Source organism: Hemiscyllium ocellatum, chromosome 7 (assembly GCF_020745735.1).
Source record: "Hemiscyllium ocellatum isolate sHemOce1 chromosome 7, sHemOce1.pat.X.cur, whole genome shotgun sequence".
Taxonomy (NCBI): domain Eukaryota; kingdom Metazoa; phylum Chordata; class Chondrichthyes; order Orectolobiformes; family Hemiscylliidae; genus Hemiscyllium; species Hemiscyllium ocellatum.
In genome coordinates, this window is record NC_083407.1 from 24,646,340 (window position 1) to 24,668,970 (window position 22,631).

Sequence of the window (22,631 nt, forward strand, 5' to 3'; positions counted from 1 at the left end):
ATTTTCTAATGGAAAAATTGAGTGATCTACTTTCTGGTTAAGTGAAGTTTGATCACGTGCTGGAATGTGGATTTGAATTACATTTAATTCACCTTTCAGCTGGGCTGAAACATTTCAGGATTTAAGAATTACTTTATAGATCTTGTCACATTAATAAATGCAGCAGCCAGTTTACAGATGAAATCCCAGGTGTGTTGGTGGTGGAAAGCACTGGTCAGAATACAGGTGAACACACGGTTCTTCTTCAAACTACCTTGAAAGGAAGCATGCGACTCTCAGAACATGAGTAATAGTGAAGCTTTTATATTTATAGCATTATAATTTGATTATACCTTAAATTGTTTAACCTATGAAAACATTTACAAATTGGCCAATGCAGCAGAAAAGATTTGTCAAGAACTTTCAACAGTGGTAGCAAAACAAATCAAGGACTGCATGTGAATTGGATACTAGATATGGAGGCAGGGCAGAAGGAGGAAACTAACAAGTTACATAATGGTATGAATGAGATTTCCTCCAGATATCTTATAATAGGGACGTGCAGGAATGTGGAAAACTCAAGCAATTTAAATTCCACTTTTCTTAATATTAGTTATTTTCTACCAAAATTATACATGCAAAGATGGGGACACACCTTTCTAACTTATGCTCAACATTACTTTCAACTTCAGTATTATTAGATAGTTTTCATGACTATTTCCCATACCTTGGACAGTAGCCAAATGAAGCTTAAGTTTAATTGTTATATATCTACTGTAGGCATATGTTCATAAACTCAACTTCCATTCAGCCCAACTACTGAAACTAACAATTTTCACTCTTAATCTTATTGAAATCTAAACAATTTTAATCGTTCCTTGGAAATTCACCTTCTAGAATTTCACAACTAACAGTTAGGCACTTCAAAGGAACCCAACCCTAGTATGAATAAGGTAGTTCCTTTTGTATCCTGACAAAGGTGGATTTGAAATATCACACCAAACACATTTATATTGAAAAAAGTAAACTGTCACATGCAAACCTATAGAACATTAAATCTGAATTATTAATGAAACATGGTATGCAAAGCATTATAATCTGCTTTAGAGATTTGAACCATATTATCCATCAAATTTAAAAGCTACCAAATTTGAACAATCATGCCTACTTATGCCAGAGAAAGCTGGTGTCATTTAATATCCAGAGCACAAGACATATAAATACATGAGGTAAGAAACATCTGCTCATTTGCAGGAAACTCACCTCCTTCTCGACCACTTTGGTACAAAAATTTTGTTTTGATATAACCCACAGTGCTCTTGTACATGTGTTCTTATCAGTTGATTTGATTGCAATATCACAGAGTGTAACAATCAATTGCTTGGCTTCATGTTCTGCAAGTAAAATAAAGTCATTCTTAATTATATGGGAGGTCAACCCAAAAAGGTAATGACACTATTATGTATCAACATATTATAGCATTCCCACAATCCAGCGAACAGACTATCTTAAAACAGGTTTCAAATAAAGGCAGTTAGGCATTTTGTCATCATATATAGTATCTTTACCAGAGTCAGAGTCAATCATTCCAAGACACTTTAACAGAATTATTAGAAAATCAGGTATGACTAAAAGATGACCAACAACTAGACCACAGAATTAGTTTTTTAAAAAGATTTTTAAAGTGAGGTGAAGAGATAGAGAAATGTAAACAGAGCATTCCAGAATTTGAAGCCTAGTCAACTGAAGGCACAGCCAATGGTGGAACAATTAAAATTGGGAACTCATAAGACCAAAATTAGAACAGTCCAGATATCACAGATTGAGAGGTTGGAAGAGACTTTAAAGACAGGGAGGATCAAGTGAAAGGAGGAGTGCAAGAATTTTGAGAATCACGATACTGTTGACAAGGAGGCAATGTAGAATCAGCAAGCAGAGTTGTGAATGGTACTTCATGCAAACTAGGAAAACTGGCACTGTATCAGAGGATAGAATGTGGGAGACAAGATAGAAGTGTGTAGGAATAGTCAAAACAAGGTAATGAAGGAATGACTGTGATAAATGAGCAAAGTTATGAGCAAAGTTGGGCAAAGTAATGGTGATAGAAACAAGCAATCTTCCTGAAGACTGGATGCTCTTGGAAGCTCATCTCAGAGTTAAGCGTACTAAAAAGGATGCAAACAGACTGGCTTAAACTTAACAGATGCTGCACTAAAAGACAGATTCCAAGCTAAGGAAGAGCATTTGGAGCAGCGCCAAGATACAATACAATAGAAAACTACATATTATTAGATTTTGGGAAGAGTGCACTGAAACAAATTTCCGTCATCCAGTATAGGATGGCAGATGAGCAGTCTGACTATTTAGCAACTAGAACTGGGAGATGGTGTGAGAAAATTAATGGTGTACTTTTGAATGATGTTGCTCAGGCCTAGCATGTAGATAAAAATGTGAGAGCAGTCCAGGGAATAATCTCTGGGAGACACCAAAAGTAATGGTGAGGGAGCATAAAGAGAATCCATTCTTATCTAAATGGTTCTAGTCAGAGTGAAACCAACTGAACTACCCAAATCAACAAGAGAGAGACTAGAACACAAGTCAAACCTGTCAGTTGCTGGAGGCAATTCAAGAACGAGGAAGGAAAGATGGCCTCAGTCTCCTAAGATGCCATTTGTGACTTCGAAAACATCTCTTCTGGCTCTGTAGGACTGGAAACCTAACTGGATGGATTTAAACTTGGAGTACCAGGAACGATAGACACCAAGAAGGCAGGTTACAGCTAGGATAAATAGACACTGTCTCTTCCCTGGAGGAGTGGGAGCCCTACACTAGAGGGCATAGGTTAAGGTGAGAAGGGAAAGATTTAAAAAAGGGACCCAAGGGAAAACATTTCCATGCAGACTGTGCTGCATGTATGGAATGTAGACAGGCAGGAGGCTGGAAGGGCACAGCAAGGCAGGAAGCATCAGGAGGTGCAGAAGTCAATATTTCAGGTGTAACCCTACTTCAGGGCTGAGGGTTGGTGTGGGGGGAGCTGCAGATAAAGGGGGAGGTGGCAGGGGCAGGGTGGCAAAGTGAGGATAGGTGAAGACAGGGAGGGGGTACAGCCTGATTGGTCAACGGAAGGAATGAATCCGGTTTGTGGCAGGGAGTTGTGGAGGGGTGTGGGAGGGGCTGGGAAGGAAGGTTATTTGAAATTGGAGAACTCAAAGTTGAGCCCTCTGGACTGTAAGCTGCCCAGGTGGGAGATAGGTGATATTCCTCCAAATTGTGATGCAGTTCATTGTGACAATGGAGGCGGCTAAGGATGGTCATTTCGAAAATGGAGTAGGAAGGGGAATTAAAAATGGGTGGTGACTGGGAGGTCCGGTCAGCCACAGTGGGCCCGGCTGAGATGCTCGGCGAGCCATTCCCTAAGTTTACTGTTGTGGCAATGGAGGAGGCCAAGGACGGTCATACCTACTTTGCCTGTCTACTTTGGATTCCAGCATCTGCAAGCTTTTTTTTGACTCTAAGCATGTATGGAATGAGCTAACAGAGGAAGTGGTGAAGGCTGGAAGAATAACAACATTTTAAAAAGGCATCTGGATGGGTATACGAATAAGAAGGGTTTGCAGAGACATAGGCCAAATGCTTGCTAATGGGCCTAGATTAATTTAGGATATCTGATCAGCAAGGATGATTTTGACCGAAGGGTCTGTTTCTGTGCTGTACAACTTTGAGGAAAGGAAGGTTGGAGATTACTTCTGAACTGCAGTTTGCAAGACAAAGGTTTTTTTTAAAACAAGAGGTGTAATGACAGCACAGGAAAGGGACAACAAATCAAGAGAAGAACAGTATTGGCTAACATGGGACCAGAAGAGAAAACAGAACGGTCAAACATTCAGTGCAATTAGTAATGTGGAAAAAAATTGAAAGTTTGTGAATTACGTTGCTGCAGTAGGAGGAGGAGAGACTGGAGAGAAATTAGATAACGTTTGTGCTCAAGTCTAGTCCAAGAGGAGCACAACAGAAAATTTGGCCAGCTCAGTCCATGCAAGCAAACAATATGATAACGTCAGTGTATCAGATAATTTAGTTTTCTGTATTTTATAGTGAGCATTGCAAAAGACAAGTCACAACATTTTGTCTTGTGCTTACTAGGGCAATTTGCAAGAACGGTTTTCCTTGTAAATTTGCCAATGCTTACACTATATGGAGAAATGAGTGCTCAATAGTTGGGAAGTGAATTCTGCTTGGTAGAGGCATTATCATGAAGAATGCATTAGTAATGATGATATAATAACCTGTCAGGCTCATGTAAATGTTAAACAAGCAGGTTGACCTCCAGACTTCCTCTCAGCCATTTTTGGAGTTGACTGGGTGAGGTGCATGCATGTATTTGTTCATTCGAGAATGCTTGGCCTCATTCCTGATGAAGGGCTTTTGCCTGAAACGACGATTCTCCTACTCCTCGGATACTGCATGACCTGCTTTTCCAGCACCACATTCTCCACTCTGATTTCCAGCATTTGCGGTCCTCACTTTCACTTGTATGTTTGTTCAACCTGTAAAGAACAGTGTCAAGATGACTGTCGTGCTGGAAAAGCACAGCAAGTCAGGCAGCATCCAAGGAACAGAAAAATTGACGTTTCAGTTGATGTACCTGCTCCTTGGATGCTGCCTGACGTGTTGTGCTTTTCCAGCACCACTCCAATCTTGACTCTAATCTCCAGCATCTGCAGTACCCACTTCCACCCTATAAAGAACAGAGCCTTGTGTACGAATAGTTTCCAGTACACACAGGTGTATCTTTGCAAGCCCAACTGACAATCCTAGATTGGGTTATCAATTGAACACCCACATCTAATATTGGGATACTATTGAAAGTTTTGCAAGGATGAGCTGATTCCACCTTGTTTGTTGCTAACAATCAAAGGTTTATGCTGTTTGATACAATCCTTCAGTCTTCAGAATGTACGCCTACATATATCTGGCACTACATCAGCGCTGAAATTCATATGCCCCAATATGAATGCACAATGGGCAAAATACAATTTAGTCTAGTGGCTGCATCCTGTTTATGGTGAACACGGCTTAGATTAGATTACTTACAGTGTGGAAACAGGCCTTTTGGCCCAACAAATCCACACCAACCCTCTGAAGAGCAACCCACCCAGACCCATTCCCCTACATTTATCCTCTCACCTAAGACTATGGGCAATTTAGCATGGCCAATTCACGTAACCTGCACATTTTTAGACTGTGGGAGGAAACTGGAGCACCCGGAGGAAACCCACACAGAGAATGTACAATCTCCACACAGACACGTTGCCCGAGGCGGGAATTGAACCCAGGTCTCTGGCGCTGTGAGGCAGCAGTGCTAACCATTGTGCCACCGTGCTGTCCATTAGCTTGTGCCGCTACTGCAAATAAGTAGTGTCAAACAGTTAGTTTCACCTGTTGCTCAGAACTTTGCAATACTTTACCCTTCATCTTAGTTAAGATTGGGTAGACTTAGACTTTTGGAGCCCAGAGTGACTTCCTTAGGATCATTCATGACTTTACAAATGTATTAGTAGGAACTAACATACTAATATTTGGTCTCTTGAACCTATTCAGACATTTAATAGAATGATGGTAGATATGTCTGTTTTGAATTTCACTTTATCATCTACTCCAATAACCTTTGATTCCCTCAACAAGAATCTACCTCTGCCCCAAAAGTACTTAATGAACTTGCTTCTACCACCTTCGGAGTTAGAGTAGTGAAGATTAAGAGGTGACCTTACTGAAGTGTTCAAAATTATGAACAATTTTGAGAGGGTAAAGAAGATGCCCTGTTTCCACTAGTTGGTATATCAGTAATGAGGGATCACAATTTCAAGATTGCCAGCAAGAGAATTAAGAGTGAGAGGAGAAACTTCTTTACTCAATTATTAGGATTTGAAATGTACTACCTGGGAAAGTGGTGCAGGTGGATTCTACGGGAAGTTTCAGAGGAGCCTGGATATATATTTGCAAGTGATGAATTAGAGGGCAATATAAAGACTTAGGACTGGAGAATGGAATTGGCAAGATAGCTCTTTTGAGAGACGATACAGATATGGTGGGTTGAATGGCTTCCTTCTGTACTGTAAAACTCTGATTCTACTTACGCACACTAGTTTTATGCCAGTCAAATAATCAATACTATCCTCCATGCCACGAGCTTTCAATTTTCAATAACTTTTAATGTAACACTTTATCAAATACCTTCTGAAAATCCATGTATTGCATGTTTATGCCTCTCCTTTACATAAGCATGGGGAAATCCTTCAAAGAGTTCATGTGACCGGATCAGGATGTCTATTATCCTGCATGAAGCCTTTGTCTTTTGTTCCAGTGTCAAGCGTGCATGATACAAAAATGGTAAGGGATTTCTTTTCAAGGCTACAATAATGGAATCAAACACAGAGTCCCAATGTGTATACTGATCACTGGGAGCAGGATTACAGTGACAATATGAGAGAACTTCCAGCTGATTCCTCAAGTGTACTAACTGAGGAAAAGGATTATTTGACTGATCCACTTTGAAGGTGAATTTGAACACAGCATATAGCACATTAAGACATTTGAGGAAACTCTGTGGTTTAAAATACTCTCAACGTGCCCACAGATCAGATTTTTGAGAGGCAGAATTTCAGAGTAATTCCAAGGACATTTCTTATGGCATCCAACAAAGATGTTTGAAAGAGTAGGGCTTAGTGGGGATACCACAGCAGCTCCATCTACATAGTCATACAGCTATACAGCATGGAAACAGATCCTTCAGTCCAACTTGTCCATTCCAATCAGATATCCTAAATTAATCGAGTCTCATTTGCCAGCGTTTGGCCCATACCCCTCTAAATTCTATGTATTCATACATCTATCAAGAAGCTTTTTAGATGTTGTAATTGTACCAGCCTCCACCACTTCCTTTGTCAGATCACTGCATACTCACACTACCCTCAGTGTGAAAAAGTTGCCCCTTAGATCCCTTTTAAATCTTTCCCCTCTCACCTTTAGCCTATGCCCTCTAGTTTTGGACTCCCCTGCCCCCTGAGAAAAACCTTGGCCAATCACCCTATTCATGCCCCTCAATTTTATAAAGTTCTAAAGGTCACCTCTTAACCTCCAGGGAAAACAGTCCCAGGCTATACTGCATTGCAAAATAGCTCAAACCCTCCAACCCTGTAAATCTTTTCTGAACCCTTTTAAGTTTCACAACATCTTTCCTATAGCAGGGAGACCAGAATTGAATGCAATATTCCAAAATCAGCCTAACTAATGTCCTGTATAGCTGCATCATGGCCTCCCAACTCAATGCGCTGACCAATAAAGGCAAGCATGGTAATGCCTTCTTCACTATTCTGTCTCCTGCAACTTCACTTTCAAGAAACTATGAACCTACATTCCAAAATCTGGCCATATGGTGTCATTAAAACTGGACTCAAATACAAGGAATTGCTGAGAGTTAATTCAATGAATACTGACTCAAGACAATGATGGCACATCTAGATTGCCATGATATAATGCTACAGTGCCATGTATTGGGCTTCTTGAGTGGCACATTGATGAATGGGCTAGCCATGTCAAATGATCAAATGAATACTTCAGGTCTATCTATATGCAAGTGTAATCGCAAATGTGAAGAAATCCCTTGCTTCACAAGCCAAAAACCTGCTCAAAACTGGTTGCAGTAATTCACCCAAACATTTGGCCAGTTCATGTTGTCTCGAACTGGTCACAAAAGAAATATGATTTTTGTGTGGGCTGTCCAAGATATACATATGCAGACGCAATGAGCCACAAGGACAAACTCTACCATATACATCAGTGGGCTCGGTAAATATCTTGTTTAAATGTTCCATGGCAATGCCTTCATCAATCAGAGCCTAATTGCCAACCAATCAGTACTCTCTTTCCATACAGTGCACATGTTGATTTCGCCTTGAAACAGTTTTTTTAAATTGTCCAAAAGATTTAAGGACAAAAAAAGTTTGACAAACTACATCTTTTTACAGCAATACTCAAGTATTGTACTACTAAGTGACTAAAATTAGTAATTACTTTCACATGTTCAGGACATAAAAATATATAGCTGAAGTTTTATAATGACTTTAAGTGCATGAAGATAATTTCTATTAACAGTACCTGACAATCCAGCACTAATATTACTGTGAAAAACACAGAATCCCAAGGCCTGTAGTGCTGCGTTACAAAGTTCTGAATCCGAATTTGAAACATGAGTCTTGATGGAAAGAAAAGAGACATGAAGAGGAAAATTTCAACAACCCAGAAAGTTTTTACTTACAAACTATATGTAATTGATAAAAGCAACTTTTAGAACAATAATATCAGCAATAAAGGTCCTTTTATCTTTAAAAGAATAGAAGGAGGCAGAATAGATGTTCTCTATTCAGGGTTTATAGAGTTTGACAATAAAATGCTAGTTAGATTCATAGAGATAAGTATATAAAAGTTTGCTTTTCAAAATTCTCCCATTGTCATTTTTGAGTAAAGGTGCATTAATTCTCATTTTGACTGTATAATTGTTGTTAAATCACAATCAACAGCAAATAAAACCATTTGGTAGAATAAACAATGTTGGCGAGAGGAGAGAAGGGGTGGGTTGTCTTATGAAGGCCAACTCAAAAGCGAGTTTACTAAAAACAGAGTACAGCAAAGGAACAGGCCCTTTGGCCACTGTGTCTGTGCTGACCACAATTACATTCTAAACTGATCTCATCTGCCTACACATGGTCTGTATCCCTCTGTTCCTGGTGTGCTCATTTGTCTGTCCAGGCATCCACCATCCTCTGGACAAAAAAAATAAATCTGCTTACATATTGCCTTTAAACTTTACTCATCTCACCTTAAACCTGTGTCCCCTAGTATTTAAATTTCCACAGGGAATACAACTCCACTATCTATGCTTCTCATAATTCTACATAGACCTATCAGGTTTCCTCCCCCTCTAATGACACTTGTGAAAACAATTAAGCTTGTTCAGCATCTCTTTATTGCGAATACACTCCAATCTAGGCAACATCCTGGTAAACCTCTTTTGCATCCTCTTCAAAGGCTCTACATCTTTCCTATAGTGTGGCAGCCAGATTGGTGCACAATACTCCAAATATGGCCTAAAGTTTTGCACAGCAGCAAAATGACTTGCCAATTTTTCCTGATGAAGGGCTCTGGCCCGAAACGTCGAATTTCCTGTTCCTTGGATGCTGCCTGACCTGCTGTGCTTTAACCAGCAACACATTTTCAGCAGCTGCCAATTTTTATAGGCAAAGCAAGGCAAGCATGCCGTACAAGGCAAGCACAGTCAGGCGACTGACTGTGTGGAGTTTGCATGTTCTCCCCGTGTCTGTGTGGGTTTCCTCTGGGTGCTCCGGTTTCCTCCCACAGTCCAAAGATGTGTGGGTCAGGTGAATTGGCTATGCTAAATTGCCCATAGTGTTAGGTAAGGGGTATATGTAGGGGTATGGGTGGGTTGCGCTTCGGCGGGTCGGTGTGGACTTGTTGGGCCGAAGGGCCTGTTTCCACACTGTAAGTAATCTAATCTATTCCTTATCAACTTGTGTTGCTACTTCCAGGGAGCTATGGACTAGCCTCCCCAAGATCCCTCCGCATATGAATGATCCAAAGGGTCGTGACATTTACTGTATATACTCCTCTTGCATTTGACTTCCCAAAATGCCTCACTTCACACTTCTCTGGATTAAGCTTCATTTGTCATTTCTCCACCCATCTTTCCAATTGATCTATATCCTGCTATACTCTGGCAACATTCCTCACCAACCTCAACTTCACCAACTTTCAGTTTGTCTTCAAACTTATCAGCTAATCTACATTCTCCTCCAACTCTTTTACAAATATGAGAGGCCCCAGCATTGATCCTCGAGGACCTCCAATGGTTACAGACCTCCACCCAGATCACCACCACTCCACAATACCCGGTCTTCTTTGACCGAGCCAATTTTGTACCCATTAATTACCAAATGCAAACAAATCCTGCCTTGAAAACCTTCTCTAATAATTTATCTATCATTGATGCAGGGCTCACTCCATACAATAATAATCCAAGACCATCTTACTGTCCTTTTAAAACAAACTAACATGAGTAAATATTCTCCAGTCTTCCAGAGACCTCATCTGTGACAAGAGGATACAAAGATCTCTGGTAAGGCCCCAGCAATCTCCTCCCTTGCCTCCCTCAATATTCTGGGATAGATCCCATCAGGCCCTGGTGACCTATTGACCTTAAATGTTTTTCAAGATACCTAATATCCTTCTTAATATCGACATGCCTTAGAACATCAAGATACCCCTATCTAAATCTTATCATTATCCATGTCCTCGTTCTTGGTCAATACAAATGCAAAGAACTCATTAAGGACCTTTCCCCATTACCCCACTCCTTTGGCTCCATAGATAAATTTCTTCTTTTGTCCTCGCATGGATCTACTTTTTCCCTAGCTACCTGCTTGCTCCTAATGCATATATAACATGTCTTGGGATTCTCCATAATCCTACTTGCAGAGGACATTTCATGGTCCATTTTAGTCCACCTAATTCCTTGTTTAAAGTTTCTTCTTGCTTCTTTTGTATTCCAAGAAATTTCATTTTCCCGTATGCTTCCTCTTCCTTTCTGACTGAACTTTAATATCTCTCAGAGTTCCTAAATCTTGCCATCGTTATTTTTCGTCTTCAAAGGAACATACTGCTCCTGAATTCTAACCAACTCACTATTAAAAGACTCCGTCAGACCCAGGTTTGCCCTCAAACAGCTGATCCCAATTTAATCTCTTCAGTTCCTGCCTCATTGTTTAAAAAAGTCTTCCCCCAATTTAGCACTTTCACTAAAGAACCATTCTTAACCTTCTTCATAACTATCTAAAATTTACAGAATTTAGATCACTGTTCCCAGAATGCTTCTCCACTGATGACCTGGTCAGGCTCATTCCCCAATACAAGGCTATTAAGACCCTTTCCCAAGTTGAACTATCTACAGATTCTGCCTCTTCTAAACCCCTGACACTAAGGGAACCCTAGTCAAAATTGGGCAAGTTTAAAAAGAATCATCCACTAAACCAACCCTGAAACTTTTATACCTCTTCATGATCTGCTTACATATCCATTCATCTTCCTCTTGCTCGCTATTCTGATTTCTATAATATAACCAAAAAGTGATTGCACCTTTCTTATTCCTGAGTTCTAGCCATATGGCCTTGCTGGATGAGCCCAAGATGTCCTCTTTTAAATGGAGCTATGACATTCCTCTTAATCAGTAATGCAAAGCCTCACCAATTTTACATCTCTCACCTGAAATATCTAAACCCTGGAATGTTGAGCTGCCAGTCCTGCCCTTCTCTCAACTAAGTTTCTGTAGTAACTATCTCATCATTGTTCCATATGTAAATCCATGCTCTAAGCTTATCTGCCTCACCTTTTTATATTTCCCACATTGAAATTAACATACTTCAAACTGCCTTGGCTTGGTCCTGCCTGTTTTTCCAGTTAGACTTACTTAACATCTACATTCTCCTCAATCCCTTCACATGCTGACTTACTGCACTTGTTCTCAACTGTATCACTGCTTCAAGAACAGCTCAAAAGAAAATTTTAAATATTTTACGTATTATATGTAACAATGAATTTCTGAAAAAAAAAGAGTTGACCTGAAAGAACTGTAATATGCAAATATTGAATAGACCAGACATGCCCATAATAAAAAACAAGCAAACATTCTATGGCAGGCAATTTAAATATTTATTATCTGTCCTGTTAACAATTGACAACTGAATCTCAACATGAAAATAAAATCAAATTTTAAAATATGCCACCCTGAACTAGATTTTTAATATATACTGGTTCACAAACAAAATATTTCTACTGGTCAACATACAAAACATCACGTTTCTCAGATGTCAGATTGTTACTGTTATATATACTTTTCAAACTATTTAAGATCCATTCAAAAATGTAACATGGAGTGACATCTCAGAACATAACAGAGAAAAAGCCATTACATATCAAAGTAGTCTCAAAGATACAATATTATACCTCTCAATTGGTTTTGTTCCTAAATATTCACCCAGACTCTGCCAGAACTGAATATCAGATTTGAAAACGACAATATTCTTGTTGTATTTTTAAGAATTTAAAAACAGTTACAACTTCATACAACGATCCTGTTCTGGTGACACACCCCACTAACAGTAGCAGGCAACAACTTTTTTTTTAAAACTTTGAACCACATAAATAAAGCAGTCAAAATCCCCGTGTATAAAGCTTTTCCAAACAACTTTAAAATTCTCTGTCAGCAAGAGGAATATTAATTGTTTAGTTTTTCCCAAGCTCTTAAAGGTGTTGTTCCATCTAGTCACCAGAAAGCAATTAAATATAGTCTGGTGATTGCTCTCCCTAGAAAAGTGCCTTTCCACAAGGTACCTCCACTCAGGATAGCATGACAAATCCAGAAATAAGTGACTGACCGTGAATATCTTATGGTCATAATCTAAGAGAGAGAGTGCAAATCATGACCTTGACAAGATAGCAAGAAAGGTACTCTCCAAATAAAATGTTAATACACATTTGACAGAATACAGCTTCAACAATTTCATCAAGAACAAATAATGAGAAACTAATATTGCTCTGATTGTTTCACTGGTGTGTATTGGGGTGAAAATAACTTACTTTGAACACTCCACAGATGCGAGGAAACTGTTTGCCAACTGCAGTTGCAAATTCTTTCCCATCCTCTCCACTCAGACGGCTGAAATACAGAATAGATACAAATCAGTTAATCAACATTTACAAGTGTGGTTTAGATTTGGAAACAACTGTATTTATATTTTCAATGTGAATCAGCACCCATATGATATTTGCATATCCAGCATCACTTCTGTAGATCATCAGAAATCACTCCCATCAAGTCAATGTCCAGACTTATTTGCTTTAGACTATTTGGACTCAAAAAGGAAAGAGGTGATCACTAATTGAAGTAAACTCTAAACAAAAGGCAATAGGTTTTCCTTTCAAACAGAAATTTGCAATATAAAGCCTTTCTGCGAGGCATACTTTGCTTTGGGGATGGGTAAAACTTAACCTTAAATATATTCCTTTTAATATAATTTTGTCATTGCAGAATTAATTTTAGTGAATAAACTCAAGTCTGCAACCATTGCCACCCAAAAGCCAAGGAAGGGAGATGGATGGAAACACCACCACCTGAACGTTTAAGTCACAAACCATCCTGACTGGAACCATATCATTCCTTCAGTGTCACTGGGTCAAAATCCTGGAACTTCCTTCCTAACAGTCCTATTGGTATACCAACACCATACGGATTGCAATGGTTCTGGAAACCATTCACTGCTACTTTCAAGTGCCATCATGAATGAGCAATAAATGTGGCCTAGTCAGCATCATCTATATCCAGTGAAAGAATAACAGCGTGACTTGGTTGTTAACTGGCTGAAAAATTAAAATGTCCCCCATATATGCCACTATTATTGCAATGGAACAATTAATGTGATACTCTTAAAGTTCTGTTTAGTGTCATTAAGTTCTTTCCACCTCAAAGAAACTGGTGAAAACACACCAAATTATTTGCACAAGAGATTCTGTATATCATTTCTTCTAAATGTGCTGAGGAAGGCAGCAATGAGCCTATTACTTAATATTGCTGAATTGTTTTACATACTGACCTGGCAATTGTAAGGTAAGCATCCACTTGCTCCGTGGATGAAGCAGATATATCTTCTAAGGTTTCCAACAGCGGCAGTAAGCCAGAAACTACCGGGTGAGCAGTAGCCATCATTCTTGTGCTTGTAATTCTGCCAGGTTAGAGGTTAAAGAAAGGGCACTGATTAATCAATCTTTTTATAAATACATCTGAAAATTTTCTATTCTCCATATACAGAATGTCAATGCCACATTCCAATTACACTTTTCTAACTTCAGCCCTAAAAAGAACAAATTTCAGTAAATCCTGATAAACTTTACTTATAACAATTTAAATTTACGCATTTTATGTACAATTAACAAATCATTCTATAGCTATGCAACTTGAGGACAGCAAGAACTGCAGATGATGAAAGGCAGAGTCAACAGATGTGAAGATGGGGAAAAGTCCACCAGGTCAGACAGCATCCAAATAGCAGTAAAGTCAAGATTTCAGATCAAAACCCTTCATCAGAGCTGAGGAAGGGGCGAGAGCCCGATACTTCTGGGCTTCGTTTTGAAGATATGTAAAACATTTCAAAATTAAAAACTTTCACTGGTCATTAACAAACACTAGCATAACATGATTCTTGAAGAAGCATGAAGAAATAGTCAATCAGGAAGACTGATTTGAATCTGAGGAAGCTGCAAAGCTAAAGTCACCTAAATAGCAGTCACTTCTTAACTTTACCCAGGGTTAACTAAATAAACTCAGCATGTATACTTTAAAACATCTCCGACACACTTCAAATAATGGGACATTTGAAGTAGCAGTGAAAAGATCAACATTTTGATTCTACAAAGCGTAAGAGTAAAGAAACTTGCAATAGATATGCACAAGACAATAATGAAGCCACTGCTGACTGTAACTTTTGGTTGTTGTTAGGCCATGGAGTACTCTGCTTAGTTTTATGATAAAGTTATCATGAGATACTTGGAACTATAAACTGTTAACAGAAAAGGTTAAAAGAAGTTTTTTAGTTGCTTATAAAATTACAAAGAATTTAGTAAACAAGAAAACAGAATTTATTTCTGTTTTGGATTTAATGGCAAGAGCTTATCAACCTAAAAATGAAAGTTGAGAGCAAGGATTAGTAATATAGTGTATTTCCAACAGTTAGTTTAGTTGAATATTTGAGGCACAAATTTCATTCTTCAAACGGTAACATTTAATCTTCTCGATAGAAAATAGATTTTAAAAGCTTTCCTTTCATATCCAATAGTATTTAGAAAGAAAGTTAAGGTAGATAGTGACTTGCAGAGAAAGAATAATGACTTCAAAAATAGACCATGACGGAGGATCTTGTCTGTGCCACTAGAGCCAGCAGAGCTAAAGAGGAACAAATTGTTTCCTTAAACTGTGAATTCCCAGGTAATTTGACGATCTGATTTTTCTCTTTCATAAAGCTTTCAAGTAGCATTCTAGTGGACTTTCACCTTAAACCACTATAGTCTTTATGGTGCTTTTCCAGTGCTGCCAAGCAGAAAATTATAGCGACACATTAACAGCAGAATGACAACACATGACTACAGGAATGGTGCAGGAAGGAGGGTTTCAGATACCTGGATAATTGGGGCTCATTCTGGGGTAGGTGGAACATTGACAAACAAGACTGTCTACACCTGAACCAGAAGGGTTGAAACACAGCATGTCAGACACTCTTTGTCCACAAAAAGAGTGTTAGTGTCAAGTTCAATATGACTTATTTACAATTCCTCAGGTGAAATCGATAGGAACCATGCTTGTGGCACTGCAGTGATTCATCAACTCGGAAGGAGAGGAAGAAGAAAGGAGGAGAACAGTGATAGGGGACCCATTCATTCATTTATTTGGGGAGCAGACAGGCAGATGGCATGTTGTCTTCCTGCTGACATGGTCTGTATTGGTCCTAATGACTAAGGTAGGGAGATGACTGAGGTGTCAGTGGGGGAGCACTCTGGGGCCAGCGACCATAATTCTATTCGTTTTAAAATAGTGATGGAAAAGGATAGACCAGATCTCAAAGTTGAAGTTCTAAATGGGAGGAAGGCCAATTTTGATGGTATTAGGCAAGAACTTTCAAAAGCTGATTGGAGGCAGATGTTCACAGGTAAAGGGACGGCTGGAAAATGGGAAGCCTTCAGAAATGATATAACAAGAATCCAGAGAAAGCATATTCCTGTCAGGGTGAAAGGAAAGGCTGGTAGGTATAGGGAATGCTGGATGACTAAAGAAATTGAAGGTTTGGTTAAGAAAAAGAAGGAAGCATATGTCAGGTATAGACAGGATAGATCGAGTGAATCCTTAGAAGATTATAAAGGAAGTAGGAGTGTACTTAAGAGGGAAATCAGGAGGGCAAAATAGTGACATGAAATAGCTTTGGCAAACAGAATTAAGGAGAATCCAAAGACTAATGCCCCTCAAAGATCAGCAAGGTGGCCTTTGTGTGGAGCCACAGAAAAAGGGGGAAGAGACGAAATGAATATTTTGCATCAGTATTTAATGTGGAAAAAGATATGAAAGATATAGGCTGTAGGGAAATGGATGGTGACATCTTGCAAAATGTCCAGATTACAGAGGAGGAAGTGCTGGATGTCTTGAAACGGTTAAAGGTGACAAAATCCCCATGGCCTGATCAGATGTTCCCAGAACTCTGTGGGAAGCTAACGAAGTGATTGCTGGGCCTCTTGCTGAGATATTTGTATGATCGATAGTCACAGGTGAGGTGCCAGAAGACTGGAGGTTGGCAAACGTGGTGTCACTGTTTAAGAAGGGTGGTAAGGACAAGCCAGGGAACTATAGACCATTGAGCCTGACGTCGGTGGTGGGCAAGTTGTTGAAGGGAATCCTGAGGCACAGGATGTACATGTATTTGGAAAGGCAAGCACGATTAGGGATAGTCAACATGGCTTTGTGCGTGGGAAATCATGTCTCACAAACTTGATTGAGTTTTTTGAAGAAGTAACAAAGAGGATTGATGAGGGCAGAGCATTAGATGGGATCTAGCTGTACTTCAGTAAGGCATTCGACAAGGTTCCCCATGGGAGACTGATTAGCAAGGTTAGATCTCATGGAATACAGGGAGAACTGGCCATTTGGATATAGAACTGGCTCAAAGGTAGAAAACAGAGGGTGGTGAGGAGGGTTGTTTTTCAGACTGGAGGCTTGTGACCAATGGAGTGCCACAAGGATTGGCGCTGGGCCCTCTACTTTTTGCCATTTACATGAATGATTTGGATGCGAGCATAAGAGGTACAGTTAGTAAGTTTGCAGATGACACCAAAATTGGAGGTGTAGTGGACAGCAAAGAGGGTTACCTCAGATTACAACAGGATCTGGACCAGATGGGCTGAGAAGTGGCAGATGGAGTTTAATTCCGATAAATGCGAAGTGCTGCATTTTGGGAAAGCAAATCTTCGCAGGACATATACAGTTAATGGTAAGGTCCTAGAGAGTGTTGCTGAACAAAGAGACCTTGGAGTGCAGGTTCATAGCTCCTTGAAAGTGGAGTCGCAGGTAGATAGGATAGTGAAGGCGGCGTTTGGTATGCTTTCCTTTATTGGTCAGAGTATTGAGTACAGGAGTTACCAAACCAGACCTCAACTATAGCAATTTCTGGAGTACTCCCAGTGCCAGATGCAAGTGAGAAAAGAACTAAGAAGAAAAAGGAGATGGATTTATGACCAGAAGGAAGGTGCAGGAGGAAGAAATCTAGATTCCTGGGACAGTAGGACTGGTTTTGAAGAAGAAGGCACCAATACAAGCTGGAACAGAGATCCTTGCAGGCTGTTTTGCTAGTGCTTTAAAGGTTTTTAAGGTAACTTTGCAGAAGTGTGAGAACCAAGGGAGAGAAAATCTGGTTTCACAAATCACACATACAACTGGTACCCGTATAGACAACAGCAACTTTGTAAGTGAAGTCAAAATAAGAAAGAAAAAAATTGAGTCTAAATGAGGGTTTCTGTGCACAAATGTAAATAACAATGGGGCGTTTCAGGTGTTGATTGCGATCGGAATTTTGGTGCTGTGATGGTAACAGATCTGGCTCAAGGAAAGCGAAGACTTGATGCTAAATATTCCTGGGAAAAAGGATATAGAAAAAAATAGATGAGGTAGGAAAAGAAGGAGGACATTGGTTAAGGACAGCATTAGAGTTGGAGAAATAAGTCATCTCAATATGGCTAGAACAAAGGAACAAAAAGTTGCTAGATGTAGTCCATAAACTAAAACTTTCAGAGCAGGGGCTCCAAATGTTGAGGTATTAAAAAAAACTGTTGGGATTATAAAACAATATAGTGTGATTTTTGACTTTGCCGACACCAGTCCAACATTAGCATTTCCACATCATAGTCTATAAACCATCAATTTGTGACACGAATATGAATTGCAATTTGTTAAGGCCCCTCCCACCCCATCACCCGAATAATCAAGGTTCTTGTGTATGTGGGAATTCCACAAAAAAGTCATAAAATCATAGATATGTACGACGTGGAAACAAACCATTTGGTCCAACTCGTCCAGGCGCAGGACAGAAGGAGGACGCTGGCAGAGTGCTGGGGCAGGCTGGTGGGGGACATTGGGGGGGGGGGGGGGGGCAAGAAGAGGATGCAGGACAGTGGGCATTTGGGGGCAGGGTTCAGGACAGGGACTGTTGCCTGTGGGATGGTTGCAAGATGGGGGTCATGGGAGCAGCAGTGTGGGGAAATGAGGTTAGGGATGTTAACGGGCAGCGGTTAAGGGCCAGGATGTTGGGGGGGCTTCAGGACCAGGGTGTTTTGGGGGGAGGGGTGGGGGGTGAGGAGGTCAGGTCAGGCCCGGGGTGTTTTGTGGGGGTGGGCGGGGTGAGGAGGTCAGATCAGGCCTAGGGTGTTTGGGGGGGGGGGGGGGGGAGATGAGGAGGTCAGGTCGGGGCCGGGGTGTTGGGGGAGGGGGGTGTGGGGAAGGTCAGGGCGGGGGTGTTGGGGGAGAGGGGCGTGGGGAAGGTCAGGGCCGGGGTGTTGGGGGGGGGGAGGAGATCAGAGCCGGGATGTTGGGGGGTGGGCGCGGACGAGGGAGGGGGGGAGGAAGGTCAGGTCAGGGCCGGGGTGTTTGGTGGGGGGGGGGGGTGAGGAGGTCAGGTCAGGGCCGGGGTGTTTGGTGGGGGGGGGGGGGGTGAGGAGGTCAGGTCAGGGCCGGGGTGTTTGGTGGGGGGGGGGGGGGGGGGTGAGGGGTGAGGAGGTCAGGTCAGGGCCGGGGTGTTTGGTGGGGGGTGTCGGGGGCGGTCAGGGCCGGGGTAGAAGATAGGGCGGGGAAGGCGTGCGGACAGAACGGCCTCCCTCTCTCTAGCACACACTCACCGCCGAGCTGGCCTCCTCTATCCACACATCGCCCGCCTCGTACAGTCCGTAAGGACGATCGGTCGCTGAAGCCACCGCCTCACCGTTTCTCCCCTCCCGCTGTCGCCTGAAGGAATGTTCGCGAACACTCCGCACCGCCCGACACAAGCCGCTCGCGCGAACCCGCGGGAAAGAAAAATACTCGCGCCAAAGAGAGCGGGCAGCCTGGGTAACGACCTTTCACCCCAGCAACCATCACCGCCTCCCCACCCCCAAAACACAAATACGTTTGAAATGAAGAGAAAAGAAAAATAAAATCCAACCACGCACGGGTAGAGTTGCGTCTCGGGTTAAAGCGAAATTTAAAATATCAAAGAAATTATACAATCGCTCAGTAAGAGTTGGATGGAAAGTTGACCATTTGTTGGCGCGCATGCGCCTGGTTGTGCACTCTGTGTGTATGTTCTCGAGCTTGGGAACTGGTTGCTGGACTGAAATGTCGTACTGTCGTTAGACTAGTGATTCAGAACCCTAACTCTAAACCAGAGGTTAATGTTGTGGGAAACTAAAAACAGAAATTGCTGGAAGGAACCCTGCCACCACAGTGAGGAAGAAACAATTAATTGAGTCTGGTAGGACTCTTAAAGTTACAGAGATGAGCAGCAGAAAAACAGACCCTTCGGTCCAACCGTCCATGCTGACGACATAGCCCAAACCAATCTAGTCCCTCTGCCAGCGTGGCCCATATCCATTAAACTCTTCCTATTCATATACCCAAGTAAATGCCTCTTAAATGTTGCAACTGTACCAGCCTCCACCACTTCCTCTGGCAGCTCATTCCATACCTTTGCATGAAAATATTGCCGCTTAGGTCTCTTTTATATCTTTCCCCCCCTCACCCTAAACCTATGCCCTCTAGTTCTGGATAACGCAATCCCAGGGAAAAGTCCTTGTCTATTTATCCTATCCCTGCCCCTCATGATTTTATAAACCTCTATGAAGTCAACCCTCAGCCCCCTCACGCGGCGGGGAAAACAGCCCCAACCTGTTCAGCCTCTCCCTATAGCTCAAATCCTCCAACCCTGGCAACATTCTTGTAAATCTTTTCTAAACCCTTTCAAGTTTCACAACATCTTTCCAATACGAAGGAGACCAGAATTGCATGCAATATTCCAACAATGGCCTAACCAATGTCCTGTACAGCCGCAACATGACCTCCCAACTCCTGTACTCAATATTCTGACCAATAAAGGAAAGCATACCATAAGTAATCTAATCTAATCCAAACGCCTTCTCCACAACCCTATTTACCTGCAACTCCACTTTCAAGGAGCTATGAACCGACACTCCAAGGTCTCTTTGTTCAGCAACACTCCCGAGGACCTTACTATTAACTGTATAAATCCTGCTAAGATTTGCTTTCCCAAAATGCAGCACCTCACATTTATCTAAATTAAACTCCATCTGCCACTTCTCAGCCCATTGGCCCACCTGATCAAGATCCTGTTGTAATCTGAGGTAACCTTCTTCGCTGTCCACTACACCTCCAATTTTGGTGTCATCTGCAAACTTACTAACTATACCTCTTATGCTCACATCCAAATCATTTATATCAATGATGAAAAGTAGCAGACCCAGCACTGATCCTTATGGCACTCTCCTGGTCACAAGCCTCCAGCCTGAAAAGCAAACTTCCACCACCACCCTCTGTCTCCTACCTTTGAGTCAGTTCCGTATCCAAATTAGTGAGTTCTCCCTGTACACCATGAGATCTAACCTTGCTCACCGGTCTCCCATGGGGAACCTTGTTGAACGCCTTATTGAATCCATGTAGACCATATCTACCACTCTGCCCTCATCAATCCTCTTTGTTACTTCCTCGAAAAACTCAAGTTTGTGAGACATGATTTCCCACACATAAAGCCATGTTGACTATCCCTAATCAGTCATTGCCTTTCCAAATACATTTACATTCTGTCCTTCAGGATTCCCTCCAATAACTTGCCCACCATCGATGTCAGGCTCACTGGTCTATAGTTCCCTGGCTTGATCTTACCACCTTTCTTAAACAGTGGCACCACGTTAGCCAACCTCCAGTCTTCCAACACCTCACCTGTGACTATTGAAGATACAAATATCTCAGTAACAGGCCTAGCAATCGCTTCTCTAGCTTCCCATAGAGTTCGAGGGTACACTTGATCAGGTCCTGGAGATTTATTCACTAATATGCATTTCAAGACATCCAGCACTTCCTCCTGAGTAATATGGATATTTTTCAAGATGTCACCATCTATTTCCCTACATTCTATATCTTCCATGTCCTTTTCCACAGTAAATATTGATGCAAAATATTTGTTTAGTATTTTTTAGTATTGTTTAGTAGGGCGGCACGGTGGTTAGCACTGCTGCCTCACAGCGCCTGAGACCTGGGTTCAATTCCCGACTCAGGCGACTGACTGTGTGGAGTTTGCACATTCTCCCTGTGTCTGCGTGAGTTTCCTCTGGGTGCTCCGGTTTCCTCCCACAGTCCAAAGATGTGCAGGTCAGGTGAATTGGCCATTTCAAATCGCCTGTAGTGTTAGGTAAGGGGTAAATGTAGGGGTATTGCGGGTTGATGTGGACTTGTTGGGCTGAAGGGCCTGTAAGTAATCTAATCTAATCTACTTGCCCCATCTCCTGTGGCTCCATACAAAGGCCACCTTGCTGATCTTTGAGGGGCTCTAGTCTCTCCCTAGTTACCCTTTTGCCCTTAATGTATTTGCAAAAACCCTTTGGATTCTCCTTGACTCTATTTGCCAAAGCTATCTCATGTCCCCCTTATGCCCTCCTGATTTCTCTCTTAAGTACACTCCTACTTCCTTTATACTCTTCTAAGGATTCACTCGACCTATCCTGTCTATATCTGACATATGCTTTCTTCTTTTCGTAAGCAAACATTCAATTTCTTTAGTCATCCAGCATTCCCTATACCTACCAGCCTTTCCTTTCACTCTAATAGGAAGAAACCTTCTCTGGGCTCTCGTTATCTCATTCCTGAAGGCTTCCCATTTTCCAGCCATCCCTTTACCTGCGAACATCTGCTTCCAATCAGCTTTTAAAAGTTCTTGCCTAGTACCGTCAAAATTAGCCTTGCTCCAATTTAGAACTTCAACTTTTAGACCTGGTCAATCGTTTTCCATCACTATTTTAAAACTAATAGAATTATGGTCGCTGGCCCCAAAGTGCTCCCCCACTGACACCTCAGTCACCTGCCCTGCCTTTTTCCCAAGTGTCGGTTAAGGTTTGCACCTTCTCTAGTTGGTACATCCACGTACTGAATCAGAAAATTGTCTTGAACACACTTAACAGATTCCTCTCCATCTAAACACATAACACTATGGCAGTCCCAGTCTGTGTTTGGAAAGTTAAAATCCCCTACCATAACCACCCTATTATTCTTACAGATAACTGAGATCTCCTTACAAGTTTGTTTCTCAATTTCCCTCTGACTTTTAGGGGGTCTATAATACAATCCCAATAGGGTGATCATCCCTTTCTTATTTCTCAGTTCCACCCAAATAACTTCCATGAATGTATTTCCAGGAATATCCTTCCTAAGTACAGCTGTAATGCTATCCCTT

The 22,631-nt window shown here is 41.4% G+C and overlaps 1 protein-coding gene across 5 annotated transcripts in view; it reads right to left on the reverse strand.

The window, feature by feature from the left end:
- rif1 (replication timing regulatory factor 1) overlaps window positions 1-19,183 on the reverse strand; it is a 95,299-nt gene extending 76,116 nt beyond the window's left edge. For 4 of the 5 annotated variants that reach the window (XM_060827078.1, XM_060827077.1, XM_060827076.1 and 1 more), the window contains exons 1-5: window positions 19,033-19,123; window positions 13,701-13,829; window positions 12,688-12,766; window positions 8,137-8,233; window positions 1,243-1,373 (exon numbers count right to left, since the gene is read on the reverse strand). In XM_060827078.1, coding sequence (XP_060683061.1) covers window positions 1,243-1,373; window positions 8,137-8,233; window positions 12,688-12,766; window positions 13,701-13,813 — 420 coding nt within the window. In that variant the 5' untranslated portion in view covers window positions 13,814-13,829; window positions 19,033-19,123. Of the gene's footprint in view, window positions 1-1,242; window positions 1,374-8,136; window positions 8,234-12,687; window positions 12,767-13,700; window positions 13,830-19,032 lie in introns of all 5 variants that reach the window. The other variant, XM_060827075.1, reaches the window with a different exon arrangement.
- Window positions 19,184-22,631: the final 3,448 nt, after the last annotated feature.